We start from the raw sequence: 12433 nt of genomic DNA on the forward strand, positions 1-12433 counted from the left end.
GGTTTCCCCCATTGACTTTGCTTGTCAGAAACCAGCTGGGAAGGTTACAAATGGAGGTCACGTGGCCCCAGGACAATGTAGCAGTCATGAATTGCAGTTTATGCAGTTTGTAAATGCCAGTTGCCAAGTGCCCAATTTTTGACTACGTGACCATGACAATATATTTATTACTGTAGCCACCCCGAGTCTGCGGAGAGGGGTGGCATACAAATCTAATAAATTATTATTATTATTATTATTATTATTATTATTATTATTATTATTATTATTATTTATTAATTATTATTATTATTATTATTATTATTATTATTAATTATTTTTATTTTTATTTATTCGACTTCTAGGACACCCAATCCCAAAGGACTCAGGGTGGCTTACAACAATAATAAAAATACAATATAAATAGATACAAGGGGATTTTAAAAAGAAGAAGTCGAACATTATCTAAAACTAAAACATTATCTAAAACTAAAACTATATATAAAACTATATAGGACAGGGTAACAGAGTTGGAAGGAACCTTGAAGGTCATCTAGTCCAACCCCTGGGCCAAGTAGGAGACCCAACACCATTTCTGACAGATGGCAGCCTAGTCTCGTCTCCAAAGCTTCCAGCGATGAAGTGCCCACACCTTCTGAAGGCAAGCTGTTCCATTGGTTGATTGTTCTGTCAGAAAAATTCTCCTTATTTCTGTTCTGCCGGCGTGTTTCAACCACCCATAATTACAGGGTAATTAGTCCAGGAAGACACACACCACACGATAAAAGGAAAACCCAAAAGTTTTTATAAACAGAAAAACAGAAACAGCTCCCTTTTTAAATGTCAAAGGGATTTTCTGGTACACACAAGGCACAGGTTAAATGCAATCCAATTGCTCACCCAATAACTGGGAAATTGAGACAATTCTAAAGTCCAGAGAGTCCACACACAATCTTGAACAGCACAAAAACCACGATCTTGACGAAACAATGAATCAGATAAACTGCCACGAGGCTAAACCAGCATGCTGTTCTTTTTATCTGTAGCACTAATTACAGCAGCCCCACCCAACCACAGGTGGCCTCATTTTCTCTTGTAATAATCCTTCAGTTGTTGTCTCCTATGCATCACTCTATGCATGCGTGGATGTGTCATTAATTCTTGTTCAGAATCCAAGGATGATACAGATGATTGATCTCCTCCTGGGCTGTCTGCCAAATTCCCCTCTTCCCTTTCACTCACGCTTCCTTGGTCAGAGGAGGCTTCGTCGGCAGATTCCATCAGGAGCAAAACAGGCCTGCGGCTTGTGGATGTTTCCCCCACATCCACCTGCACATTCCTTGGGGCAGGAGCTGGGCCAGAGCTAACCACAACAATTTCTAGGTTGAATCTCTTCTTGATATATTTCCATCCATTATCCCCTTCTCTGAGAGACCCACAAGTATTGGAACATTGCTCTCCTGTCTCCCCTGGTCCTTCTCTTCATGCTCAGTTCCTGCAACTGTTCTTCGGATGTTTTAGCCTCCGGTCTCCTAGTCATCTTTGTTGTTCTTCTCTGCACTCTTTCCAGTGTCTTGACATTTTTTTTATAGGGTGGTGGTGACCAAAACTGGATGCAGTATTGTAGGTGTAGTCTTACAAAGGCTTTATAGAATGGAATTAATACCTCATGTTATCTTGCAACTAAGGATAATGTTAATGCAACTTAAGATTGCATTGGTTTTTTGGGCTGCCGCTGCGCACAGTTGGCTCATATTTAATTGGTTGTCCACTAAGAGTCCAATTGGGCTCCCCGCTGTAGCTCCTTGTCCCATCACTGGCTGGCCTTATCCTACCCTACCCTCCTTCTCCTGGCCTGAGAAGGTATGGTTGACAGCGAGAATGGAGAAGGGACCAGGACTGATTCTCCAGCACTGGCTGAAGAAATATCTCCAGTGGAGCTTCCCTTCAGGCGGCTCTCATCCCCCTCTCATGGCTCCCTGGCTACCTGTGGTGGAGCCAGGAGGGTGCGCACATGTGGGGAGACCCTCCTCAAGTAAGCACCAAAGTGCAGCAAAGGTCCATGCTGAGAGTGGGCTTAAGGAGGGTCTTTGGATGCAGTTTTTTCCTTGCCCTATGGATCTGACCATCACCTTGCCATATTCATACATACCTCAGCTCTTTGACCGAGGGCATAAGCTCCAGCCTGAAGTGGCAGGAAGTGAAACCTGCCTTAGGCTGTTTTGTCCCTGAATTAAGGCTCAGGCGACTCCTTCCCACTCTTTCTCTTCTCATGTGCAGAGGGGGGAGGGAGAGGGGAACGGGACAGCAAGGCGACGGCTGGATCCTTAGGGCAGGAGAGAAACTAAGTCCTTCCGTGTCCTGTTAAGAGCCTCCTTAAGTGAGCGCCCACCCTTTGCTGCTCTCACTTGAGAAAGGTCTCCCCAGTGTGCACCACAGCCAGGTAGGGAGTCGCAAGAGGGGGAGGAGGGTCACCCAAAGGGAGGCCTCCACCAGGGGTGGCGATCATTCCTCAGCAGAGGGAGAGAGAGAGAGAGAAGAAGAGAGAGAGATGAGGGAGGGAGAGATGGGGAGCAGGAGGGAGAGCGACAGAGCAATGAGAGAGGGAGGGAGAAGGAGAGAGATGAGTGGGGAGGAAGGTAGAGAGAGAGAGAGATGGAATGATGGAGAGAGAGAAAAACAGATGAGAGGGAGTTAGAGAGATGGGAGAGGAAGCGAGAGAGAGAGAGAGAGATGAGTGGGGAGGAAGAGAGAGAGAGAGATGGAAAGATGGAGAGAGAAAAAGAGATGAGAGGGAGTGAGAGAGATGGGAGAGGGAGAAAGAGAGAGGTAGAGAGAAAGAGAGAGGGAAAAGAGACAGAGAGAGATATCTGTTTACCATCGAAAAGAAAACATAGTCTTTTGTTTTCTCTTGGAAACTGGTCCATATGGCTCTTTGAGTTTTTAAGGTTGCGACCCCTCATCTAGGGTGTTGGCTATTCCTGTCAACTTAGTATCATCTGCAAATTTGATAAGTTCCCCTTCTATTCCCTCATCTAAATCATTTGTGAAAATATTGAAGAGTACTAGGCCTAGGACAGAAACTTGTGGTACCCCATTGCTTACTTCCCTCCATGTAGTACTGCCATGATGTGTATAAAAGTGTGAAAATCAATTATTTTGATACAGCTTTACACTGAGATGCAGTAGAAATAAATAATGTGTCTTTGTATTTACAGAGAATAATTAATTTACGGTATTGTTTGACTAATTTTAGAGTTTTTTTCATATTTTTCCACTGTTTTCTTTTTAATTGTGTGTAATTCAACTAAACAATGTCGTTTGGCGGGACCCAGGAGAAGAGCCTTCTCTGTGGTGGCCCCGACCTTCTGGAACCGGCTCCCCCTGGAGATTAGAACTGCCCCCACCCTCCTTGCCTTTCGTAAAGTTCTTAAGACCCATCTTTGCTGTCAGGCATGGGGGAACTGACACATCTCCTCCGGGCCAATACAGTTTATACATGGAATGTTTGTATGTGTGTTTGCTTTTAATACAGTGATCCCTCGATTTGCGCGAAACGCTGCAACGCGGTTTTTCAAAAAATATTAATTAAAAAATAAGTCCGCGTTTTTTTTCCTACACCACGGTTTTTCCCACCCGATGACGTCATACTGATTGCTGATTGGCCAAAATCTCGACCAATCGTTGCAAACGCAAAAAAAAGCTTTGCAACTGTTGGAACTTGCCATTGCCATTGCCGCCAGCGCTGCCCTGTGGGTAGCGGCGAGAAGCCCAGAAAAATCACCATTGCATTGCCAGCCTCCGAACTTGCGTCGCTCCACCTTCTGCGCATGTGCGGCCATGGAACAAAGGGCGCGCATGCGCAGATGGTGTTTTTACTTCCGCATCCAGTATAACGCGGAAATCGGTTAGCGCGGGAGGTCTTGGAACGTAACCCCCGCGCTAACCGAGGGATCACTGTAATGGGGTTTTTAGTGTTTTTTTAAATTATTAGATTTGTTCTTACATTGTTCTTGTTATTGTTGTGAGCCGCCCCGAGTCTGCGGAGAGGGGCGGCATACAAATCTAATAAATAAATAAATAAATAAATAAATAAATAAATAAATAAATAAATAAATAAATAAATAAATAAATAAATAAATAAATAAATAAATAAATAAATAAATAAATAAATAAATAAATAAATAAATAAATAAATAAATAAATAAATAAATAAATAAATAAATAAATAAATTCCTAACAAAGAAGCAGCCTATGACTATAAATACATTTCCTTACATGTTATTGGGGTTTTTCTTCTAAGGAACGCTCACCTGGTTTCTAATGTAGTATATTTGCAAAATTCCTTTTAAAATTGGCTTTTAATATACAGTATGTATTCTTCGTGTCACAATCCTCTCCCCTGTTTTACAATGTTGTCATTTTGTTTTGTATTTTCACTGTGTTTTGTTTTGTCAACTGATCTGGTAATTGTTTATTGGAGGCAGATTTTTTTTAATGACCTTATAAATAAATGCTCAAGAAGTGTTGCACCATTTACATACAGGGAAGAAACAGTGGGTCTATTTAGGGACATCTTTGAAGCGAGACTCCCAATTGTTTCCTATCCCAGGAAAAAGCAGCCCTTGCAAATGACCCTGCCTAGCTTCATTGTTGGTACCATTGCAGTTGACACAACACAGGAAAGGGCATAATTTGGTACACTTTTTGAAGTTTCCACCGAACAACCCCCTCCTGCCCATAGCAAGAAGTTCAAGAGTCCAAGTTAGCCAGAAAAACCAGTTATTTGCCCGGGAAATTCACTGATTGACAATTCAATACTCAAGGAAAAGTATTCTGCACATGCTCAAAACGATTGAGCTGTTATTCTGGCAAGGAACTTTGCTTTTTTTTCCTTTTCCTTTTTAAAAAAAATGAAAGATAAAAGATCATGGAGCCTCTTCACATTTTATTCCCAAAGCTGGTACTTCTGCCATAAGGCTGCAGAGAGGAAGAGAAATTAGATTATATCTTCAGTGTGGTTGATAGATAATTGCCCTGGCTTTTCGCCACTGCTCCAGTAACAACTGGACACTACTCTTCCCTCTGTAACTTCTTTCCCTTTGAAAGCTGGACAGGCTGGGGCCTGTCTTAATAGTGATACATGGGTGATACATAGTTCTCCTCATAATAATATATGTATAATAGTGATCAGTGTCGAGTTGCTCCCGGTTCCGACTGGTTCTTAGAACTGGTAATGCTGGCAGCCAAAGGCTCCGCCCATCTGCCTGGGGCGTTTCTGCGTATGCTTCGCGCAGAAGCATCCCAGGGGGGTGGGCGGAGCTTCCCGCTGCCGGCTGCGCAGAAACAAGCACGCACACAGACCGGTAGTAAAAGGTCTTAGGACCCACTATTGATAGTGATACACAGTTCTCCTGAAAACCTTCCTTGCTAAACTGCAAGGTAAAAACATTTGAAATGAACCAAATTTTGGGATGCATGTGTGAACTGGAAGATGCAAGGATTCAAGAACAATTCTATCAAGACAACACATCTGAAAAATGGCTTGCTTTTAATGTTCGGTTGTCACCTTGGCTTCTTTAACTGACCTGCACCTGAAAAAATAAAACACTTAATAGGCAAACAAATTCCAGTCCATGTTTGTCATTCAGTTTGCTGTAGCTCCACGATAATGATGATGTAGTGTAATGCTTCTCAACTTTAAGATATATAGACTTCAACTCCTAGAATACCTTAGCCAGATGGCTGTTAAAATTCCCATATCTTAAAGTTGCCAAGGTGATGAAATATTGGTCTAGTGTTTTTTAAAACTATTTTGCATACCTTCTGTATTTACATTAAGGTTTTTAAAACCCCATATCTTTATATTTCATTTAACAGGAATTTTTTCAGAGTGTATAGACAAAAATTAAGATTTACCCAACTACATTTTCTGCTGCTGGAAGCACTTACTATCCTTACCTGCCTGGCCTTTCTTTGCTTTTCTCTCCTCCTTCCCTCCTCCCCATAAATCCCACACCTTCCTTATGACTGCAGAGATGAGAAAAGATATTTTAGCTTTTGGCAACAGTCATTAGTCAAAAGACATTTGATGGTAAAACTTATCTAAAGGCAGGTCTGGTCTACCTGAGAGGAAATGGTGTAAAAAAAACAGAGGGAGTTTTTCTCAGCCAATCAGACAACACCTTTCTTTGACCACACCTACCTGGCCGGTAGGTGCATAAAAAGAAAAAAGGAACAACACTCCAGAGCACTAAGTAACTGCTGAAGAGCTGGGACTTGACTTCTCCCTTTCCCTGAATTCCTGCCACTTCTCCAGTCTACCTTTGGAAATCCATCAGTCATGCTTTTTTGGCACAGCCAACCTGATCATTACTGGCCAAGCCCGGGAGAAATGTATCCTTGCCCTGGCAACAATCTCATAAGGTGAGCAGCTCCTTTTTTTTCACCTCTCCTATTCTAGCTATGCCAACAGCAGAGATCTGCAAGAAGAAGAAGAAGCATGCAAGTAAATCTACTTGGTCGTGATGGGATACATGAAATAGTTGCAGTGATTCAGCTTCCAGAATTTTGCTTATTCTAGGAGAACGTCTGGAAAGCTCACAGACTGTCAGAGAGGATGAAGGACACTGATATATGTTGCTCCCCTTCTCTTCCCAGTACTTTGTATGCCGAGTAGCCATTCTACTCCGAGTCTCCAGAGAGGGGCGGCATATAAATTTAATTAATAATAATAATAATAATAATAATAATAATAATAATAATTATTATTATTATTATTATTATTATTATTATTATTATTATTATTATGTCAGTACAACACAGCAAACGAGATCACTATGCTGGATTTCGTATTTCATCACCAGTCGGGCGCTTCCCAAGCACCTAGGACTGTGTGATGTAGCGGCGAATTATGTGTGCGGATCCCAGTAAAGCGGCCTTTTGCAATTGACAGATGGAGATTTTGTCAATTCCGATGGTTTTCAAATGTCCACTGAGATCCTTTGGCCCAGCGTGCCAAGTACCACTGGGACCACTTTCATGGGCTTATGCCAGAGTCGTTGCAGCTCGATTTTTAGATCTTCGTATTTCACTAATTTCTCTAGCTGCTTATCCTCAATTCTGCTGTCAAGCAGCTAGAGAAATTAGTGAAATACAAAGATCTAAAAATTAGATGTTGTTGTTATTATTATTATTATTATTATTATTATTATTATTATTATTATTATTATTTGCAGGGTGCTACCCTGGATAGTTGCTATAAAAAGACTTCTCATCCATAAGTTGGTCTCTTCCAAATTTAAAGTTTAACCTGTTCTCTCCCCCCCCCCCCAATTCTGTGGCTAAATGAAGGGAAATCAGTGTTGGCCTCAGAGCCAGATCAAGAAAAAAGAATAATAATGGCACACCTTGCCCATTTCTTTGGCATAAAGTGACATGAGTGACAGATCTTGTTTAGACCATGTCCACATTTAACTTCAGGAGGCAGTAGGCAGCTTAAGAATGACCCATAAGGGAGCCCATCTTTGCTCTGCTGCTGCTTGAGAAGATCCTACTCAACACCCAGTAGGAGCTGGATCTTGCTCAGAGGCTAATGGGAAGACTTTTCTTAATTCCAATCAAATTCCTTCTCTTCTATCCTTTTTAGTATGCAGAGAGAGACAGTTCTCTGGAATTGCTACTCTTTCCCACACCCCTTTGCTTTGGATTGCATTTAAAGGCTGTTTAGTTGGGAAAAATAGGGGATGGGTGTTAAGGTATCCACTGCTACACAAATATGAATGATGCGCAAGCCCTTGCAGCCTTTTAAATTGTGGCATTCTCGCTTACTGTTCATCACAACTGCCCTTCTCCCTTATAAGACCTCCAGCTTCTGTAGCCAAACCGTCTTTCACTAGCTCAGTGTAATGGCATCTCAAGAAGAAGAGGTGACAGTTGAAGTCCAGAATTGCTGCCATGCACCAAAGTGTGTGTGTGGTGTGTACGTGTGTGTATGTATGCATGTATAAACATTTCACTTTTGAGAGCTCAAGGTCAGAAATCCAATTCCAGAAAGCATGAAATGTTTCTGTGAAGTACATTAGGTAGATAGTCAACCACCGGCCCAAGGCCACCCTATTATTAGTAATTTGGCTAGAGACATTTACAAAAGCCTTTTTGTGATGCAGCCTTTTTATATGCAGTGAAAAACTGAGCTTCTATATAACTTATCTGTGGGAACAGGCAGAGAGAATTCTCCCATTTTACTCCTTCCCTTCAAAATTGTTGCTCGCTACTAATGACTAATACTGGTATATATTGTGATAAGGACTAATTACACATTTTACAGTCAAACAACGTGCAGGAATAAAATTGACACTAACAATGTCAATGCAGAACAGAATGTGAAAGGAAACTAATTTTAAAGTAAACCAGCATTAGCATTCGAATTATGCAGTACAGTAGTTAGTTTAAGACATTGCACAATATTACAGGTAGACTTGAAAAATTTCTTTGGGCTTTTACTAAAACTGCAGGATCTGCTGATCCAAAGTGAGTACCAAAATAATGACCCCACTGGCATTTGTGTTGTGCTAAAATTGAAGTGCCTCTGAGCATGTCCTCAGCTGAGGTACTTACAACCAGTGCAGGATTCATAAGAGAAGATTGTTAACATGAACCAACCAAGGATTAGAAAGCTGCAGTGATCTACAACCTCTTGCTTATTTGCAAAAGGAAAAAGAAAAAAAAGATGAAAAAATAACAAGTAATCTTGGCAATAATGCACTTTGATTCTCTTTCTTTCATTGGCCATTTAGCTACTACACAGGTATTTACAAGTTGTGTTGATTGACATATGACCTGTAACCTCCTGCTGATAATGGTCTTACTTATTGTGTTTTGTAATCTTTTATTATTTTATATTTATACTGTTTATTATTTTAATTATGTGAACTATCCAGAATCACAAATGCAAGATGAGTGGCTACACAAATTGAACGTTATTACAGTACATTTTTGCAGTACTTTCTTGGCTTCTGAATATATTTTACATATTTTACACTGAACTTTACTTGAAAATCTCTCCCCCTCTCCCCTTCCCCCTCCCTCCCCCAGTCTTTCACACACATACACACTCCAGTTTTCCTCTTGGCAAATTCTACTTCCTGTAGTTTTCTTTGGCAAAATTTTGAAATTCTTTGCCATTGCTTACTTCTTAGAGCTGAGAGAGAGTGGCTGGCCTCCAGCTGGCTTTGTGCCTAAGGTGGGATTATAAATCGCAGTTTTGCAAGATGTAGTCTGATGCATGAACTACTACAGCAATTCCTATATATCTTATCCATACCTTTTTCGCTACTGCAGAGAGCCACTAGCACTGCCATTCCTAAAGCAAGAAGAACCAAACATCTCAACATCAGCTGAGCAGCATTGCCCATCTTTCCAGTATATTCTGTGTGCAATTACTTCTCCAGCTGTCAAACAGCATGAGGAAACTCTCACCTATCTCAATCAAGGTAAGATTGTATAAATCAAGCCAGGTGGTGCAGGAGAGAGGGGTAAAATGACCACGTTCTACTGCCCCCTAGTGGTAAACATAATGCATTAGCGGCATGTTCCACTGCCACTGTGACACAAAAATGACTGGATTCACACACATGTACAAACCCCACCCAAAACCTCTACTGTTGGAAGAGAAAGGTGAATTGCAGACCTTCCTTAAACTGACAGCTGAACCAGGTAACAATAAGGCTTTCAACCATTTAAATCCTAACACATTGCAAGATTGATTGCCTTTCTAATTAAAAGCTAAAGGTTGCATTTTATCCAGCAGAAGATCTTTTGTTAGAGCTACATACTGTGTTTACACAATATGCTTAATCTGATTACTGAATTAACTCATTGTCAAGGCTTGCACAATATATTTTACCAAAAACGAGCCACATGGGTTGGGTCTGCACAATGTGTTACTTCTTTTTAGCTGCACTAACATTGGTGTAAGAATGCATGGTGCATTTTAGAAATTGAATTTAGACATTATTATTATTATTATTATTATTATTATTATTATTATTATTATTATTATTATTATTATTATTATGTCAATACAACACAGCAAACGAGATCACTATACTGGATTTCGTATGTCATCACCAGTCGGGCGCTTCCCAAGCACCTAAGACTGAGTGATGTAGCAGCGAATTATGTTTGCCGATCCCAGTAAAGCGGCCTTTTGCAATTGACAGATGGAGATTTTGTCAATTCAGATGGTTTTCAAATGTCTGCTGAGATCCTTTGGCACTGCGCCCAGCGTGCCAAGTACCACTGGGACCACTTTCACTGGCTTACGCCAGAGTCATTGCAGCTCAATTTTTAGATCTTCGTATTTCACTAATTTCTCTAGCTGCTTCTCCTCAATTCTGCTGTCTCCTGGGATTGCAATGTCGATGATCCATACATTCTTTTTCTCCACAATCAGGATGTCTGGTGTGTTATGCTTCAGAATTCGGTCAGTCTGAAGTTGGAAGTCCCACAGTAGTTTTGCTTGCTCATTTTCGACCACTTTTTCGGGCTTATGATCCCATCAGTTCTTTGCCACTGGTAAATGGTAGTTCCGACACAAGTTCCAGTGGATCATCTGTGCCACAGCATCAAGTCTATGCTTGTAGTCAGCCTGTGCGATCTATTATTATTATTATTATTATTATTATTATTATTATTATTATTAATTAGATTTGTATGCCACCCTTCTCCGAAGACTCGGGGATTACCATCTCTCGGCTGTGGCCATGGGGACCTTTGTCCAGGTTCGCCTGGTATACCAGTTGCAGCCCTTTTTGGACCAGGAGGCTTTGTGCACAGCCCCTCAGGCCCTCATCCACCTCCCGTCTTGACTACTGCATGGGGTTACCCTTGAAGACTATTTGGAGAATGCAGATAGTCTAGAGTGCAGCCGTGCGAGCACTCATGGGTATACCTAGGTACACCCATATAATACCAACGCTCTGCACGCTGTACTGGCTACCAATTAGTCTTCGGTCACAATTGAAGATGTTGGTTATTACCTATAAAGCTCTACATGGCTTAGGCGTAGACTATCTATGGGACTGTCTCCTGCCACATACCTCCCAGAGACCAATAAGATCTCACAGGGTTGCCCTTTTCCAGATCCCGTCAACTAAGCAATGCAGGTTGGCGGAACCGAGGGGGAGGGCCTTCTCTGTGGCTGCCCTGGCTCTATGTAACCAACTCCCCCCCCCCCCGATGTCTGTACTGCTCCTACCCTGCTGGCCTTCCAATAAGCTATGAAGACCTGGCTTTGCAGACAGGCTTGGGGGCCATGAATATTACATCTATCATGGCCAAATTGTGTATCAGTGGTATGCATGTATGATAATTGGATTGTTTGCCTTGTAAGTTTTAAAATGGGGTTTTATTGTCTTAATTTAATATTTTGCTTCTTTATATTGAACTGTATTTTTTATTTTGTTGTAAACTGCCCTGAGTCCCATTGTGGATTGGGCAGCATAGAACTCAAATTAATAAATAATAAATAGTTACTTAAATTGAGAAACATTGATATGGTGGGGGCGGAGATCATTTTAAAAGCAAAATTATACATGATATGTGGAGGTGCGGTTATGAATTGTTATTGGTTGGATTAAGACTAAGGTCAATTTATATTTAAGATTAACAGTAAAATAACTGAAATATTTTTGCTTATATGTGATGTGAACTGCGCCATCATGCTTCGTGAATTTATGTTTTAGCACAATCATGGGTTATTCAAGTATGATTAAACAGATCACAGCTTAGCACCATGTTACAGGCCTGTCAAACTAGTGGCCTTCAGGCTGGAGGCGTCACACGCAGGCCACACCCACCCTAGCTCCACAAAGGCAAAAAAAATGTCATGATAGGTCATGAAACGTCATATGATGTAATTGAGTTTGACATCTCTGATTTAATAACTCAACCCTTAAGAGTTCCTATACTTCAAAACATACCCAATATTTTTAAATGTATAGACACTTAAATGTCTATAATAAAATGAAGAGAAAATTATAAACTAATATTCAGCTATAATGTTTTTTATTATTATTATTATTATTATTATTATTATTATTATTATTATTATTATTATTATTATGTCAGTACAACACAGCAAACGAGATCACTATGCTGGATTTCATATTTCATCACCAGTCGGGCGCTTCCCAAGCACCTAGGACTGCGTGATGTAGTGGCGAATTATGTTTGCCGATCCCAGTAAAGCGGCCTTTTGCAATTGACAGATGGAGATTTTGTCAATTCCAATGGTTTTCAAATGTCCGCTGAGATCCTTTGGCACTGCGCCCAGCGTGCCAAGTACCACTGGGACCACTTTCACGGGCTTATGCCAGAGTTGTTGCAGCTCAATTTTTAGATCTTTGTATTTCACTAATTTCTCTAATTGCATCTCCTCAATTCTGCTGTC

General features: G+C 40.9%; 1 protein-coding gene across 2 annotated transcripts in view; it reads left to right on the forward strand.

Annotated features, from left to right (window-relative positions):
- Positions 1-6254: 6254 nt before the first annotated feature.
- Positions 6255-12433, forward strand: part of LOC139154407 (transcription factor CP2-like protein 1) — a 29080-nt gene continuing 22901 nt past the window's right edge. For both annotated transcript variants that reach the window (XM_070728980.1, XM_070728979.1), the window contains exons 1-2: positions 6255-6405; positions 9322-9473. In XM_070728980.1, coding sequence (XP_070585081.1) covers positions 6323-6405; positions 9322-9473 — 235 coding nt within the window. In that variant the 5' untranslated portion in view covers positions 6255-6322. The remainder of the gene's footprint in view (positions 6406-9321; positions 9474-12433) is intronic.

Source organism: Erythrolamprus reginae, chromosome Z (genome assembly GCF_031021105.1).
Source record: "Erythrolamprus reginae isolate rEryReg1 chromosome Z, rEryReg1.hap1, whole genome shotgun sequence".
Taxonomy (NCBI): domain Eukaryota; kingdom Metazoa; phylum Chordata; class Lepidosauria; order Squamata; family Dipsadidae; genus Erythrolamprus; species Erythrolamprus reginae.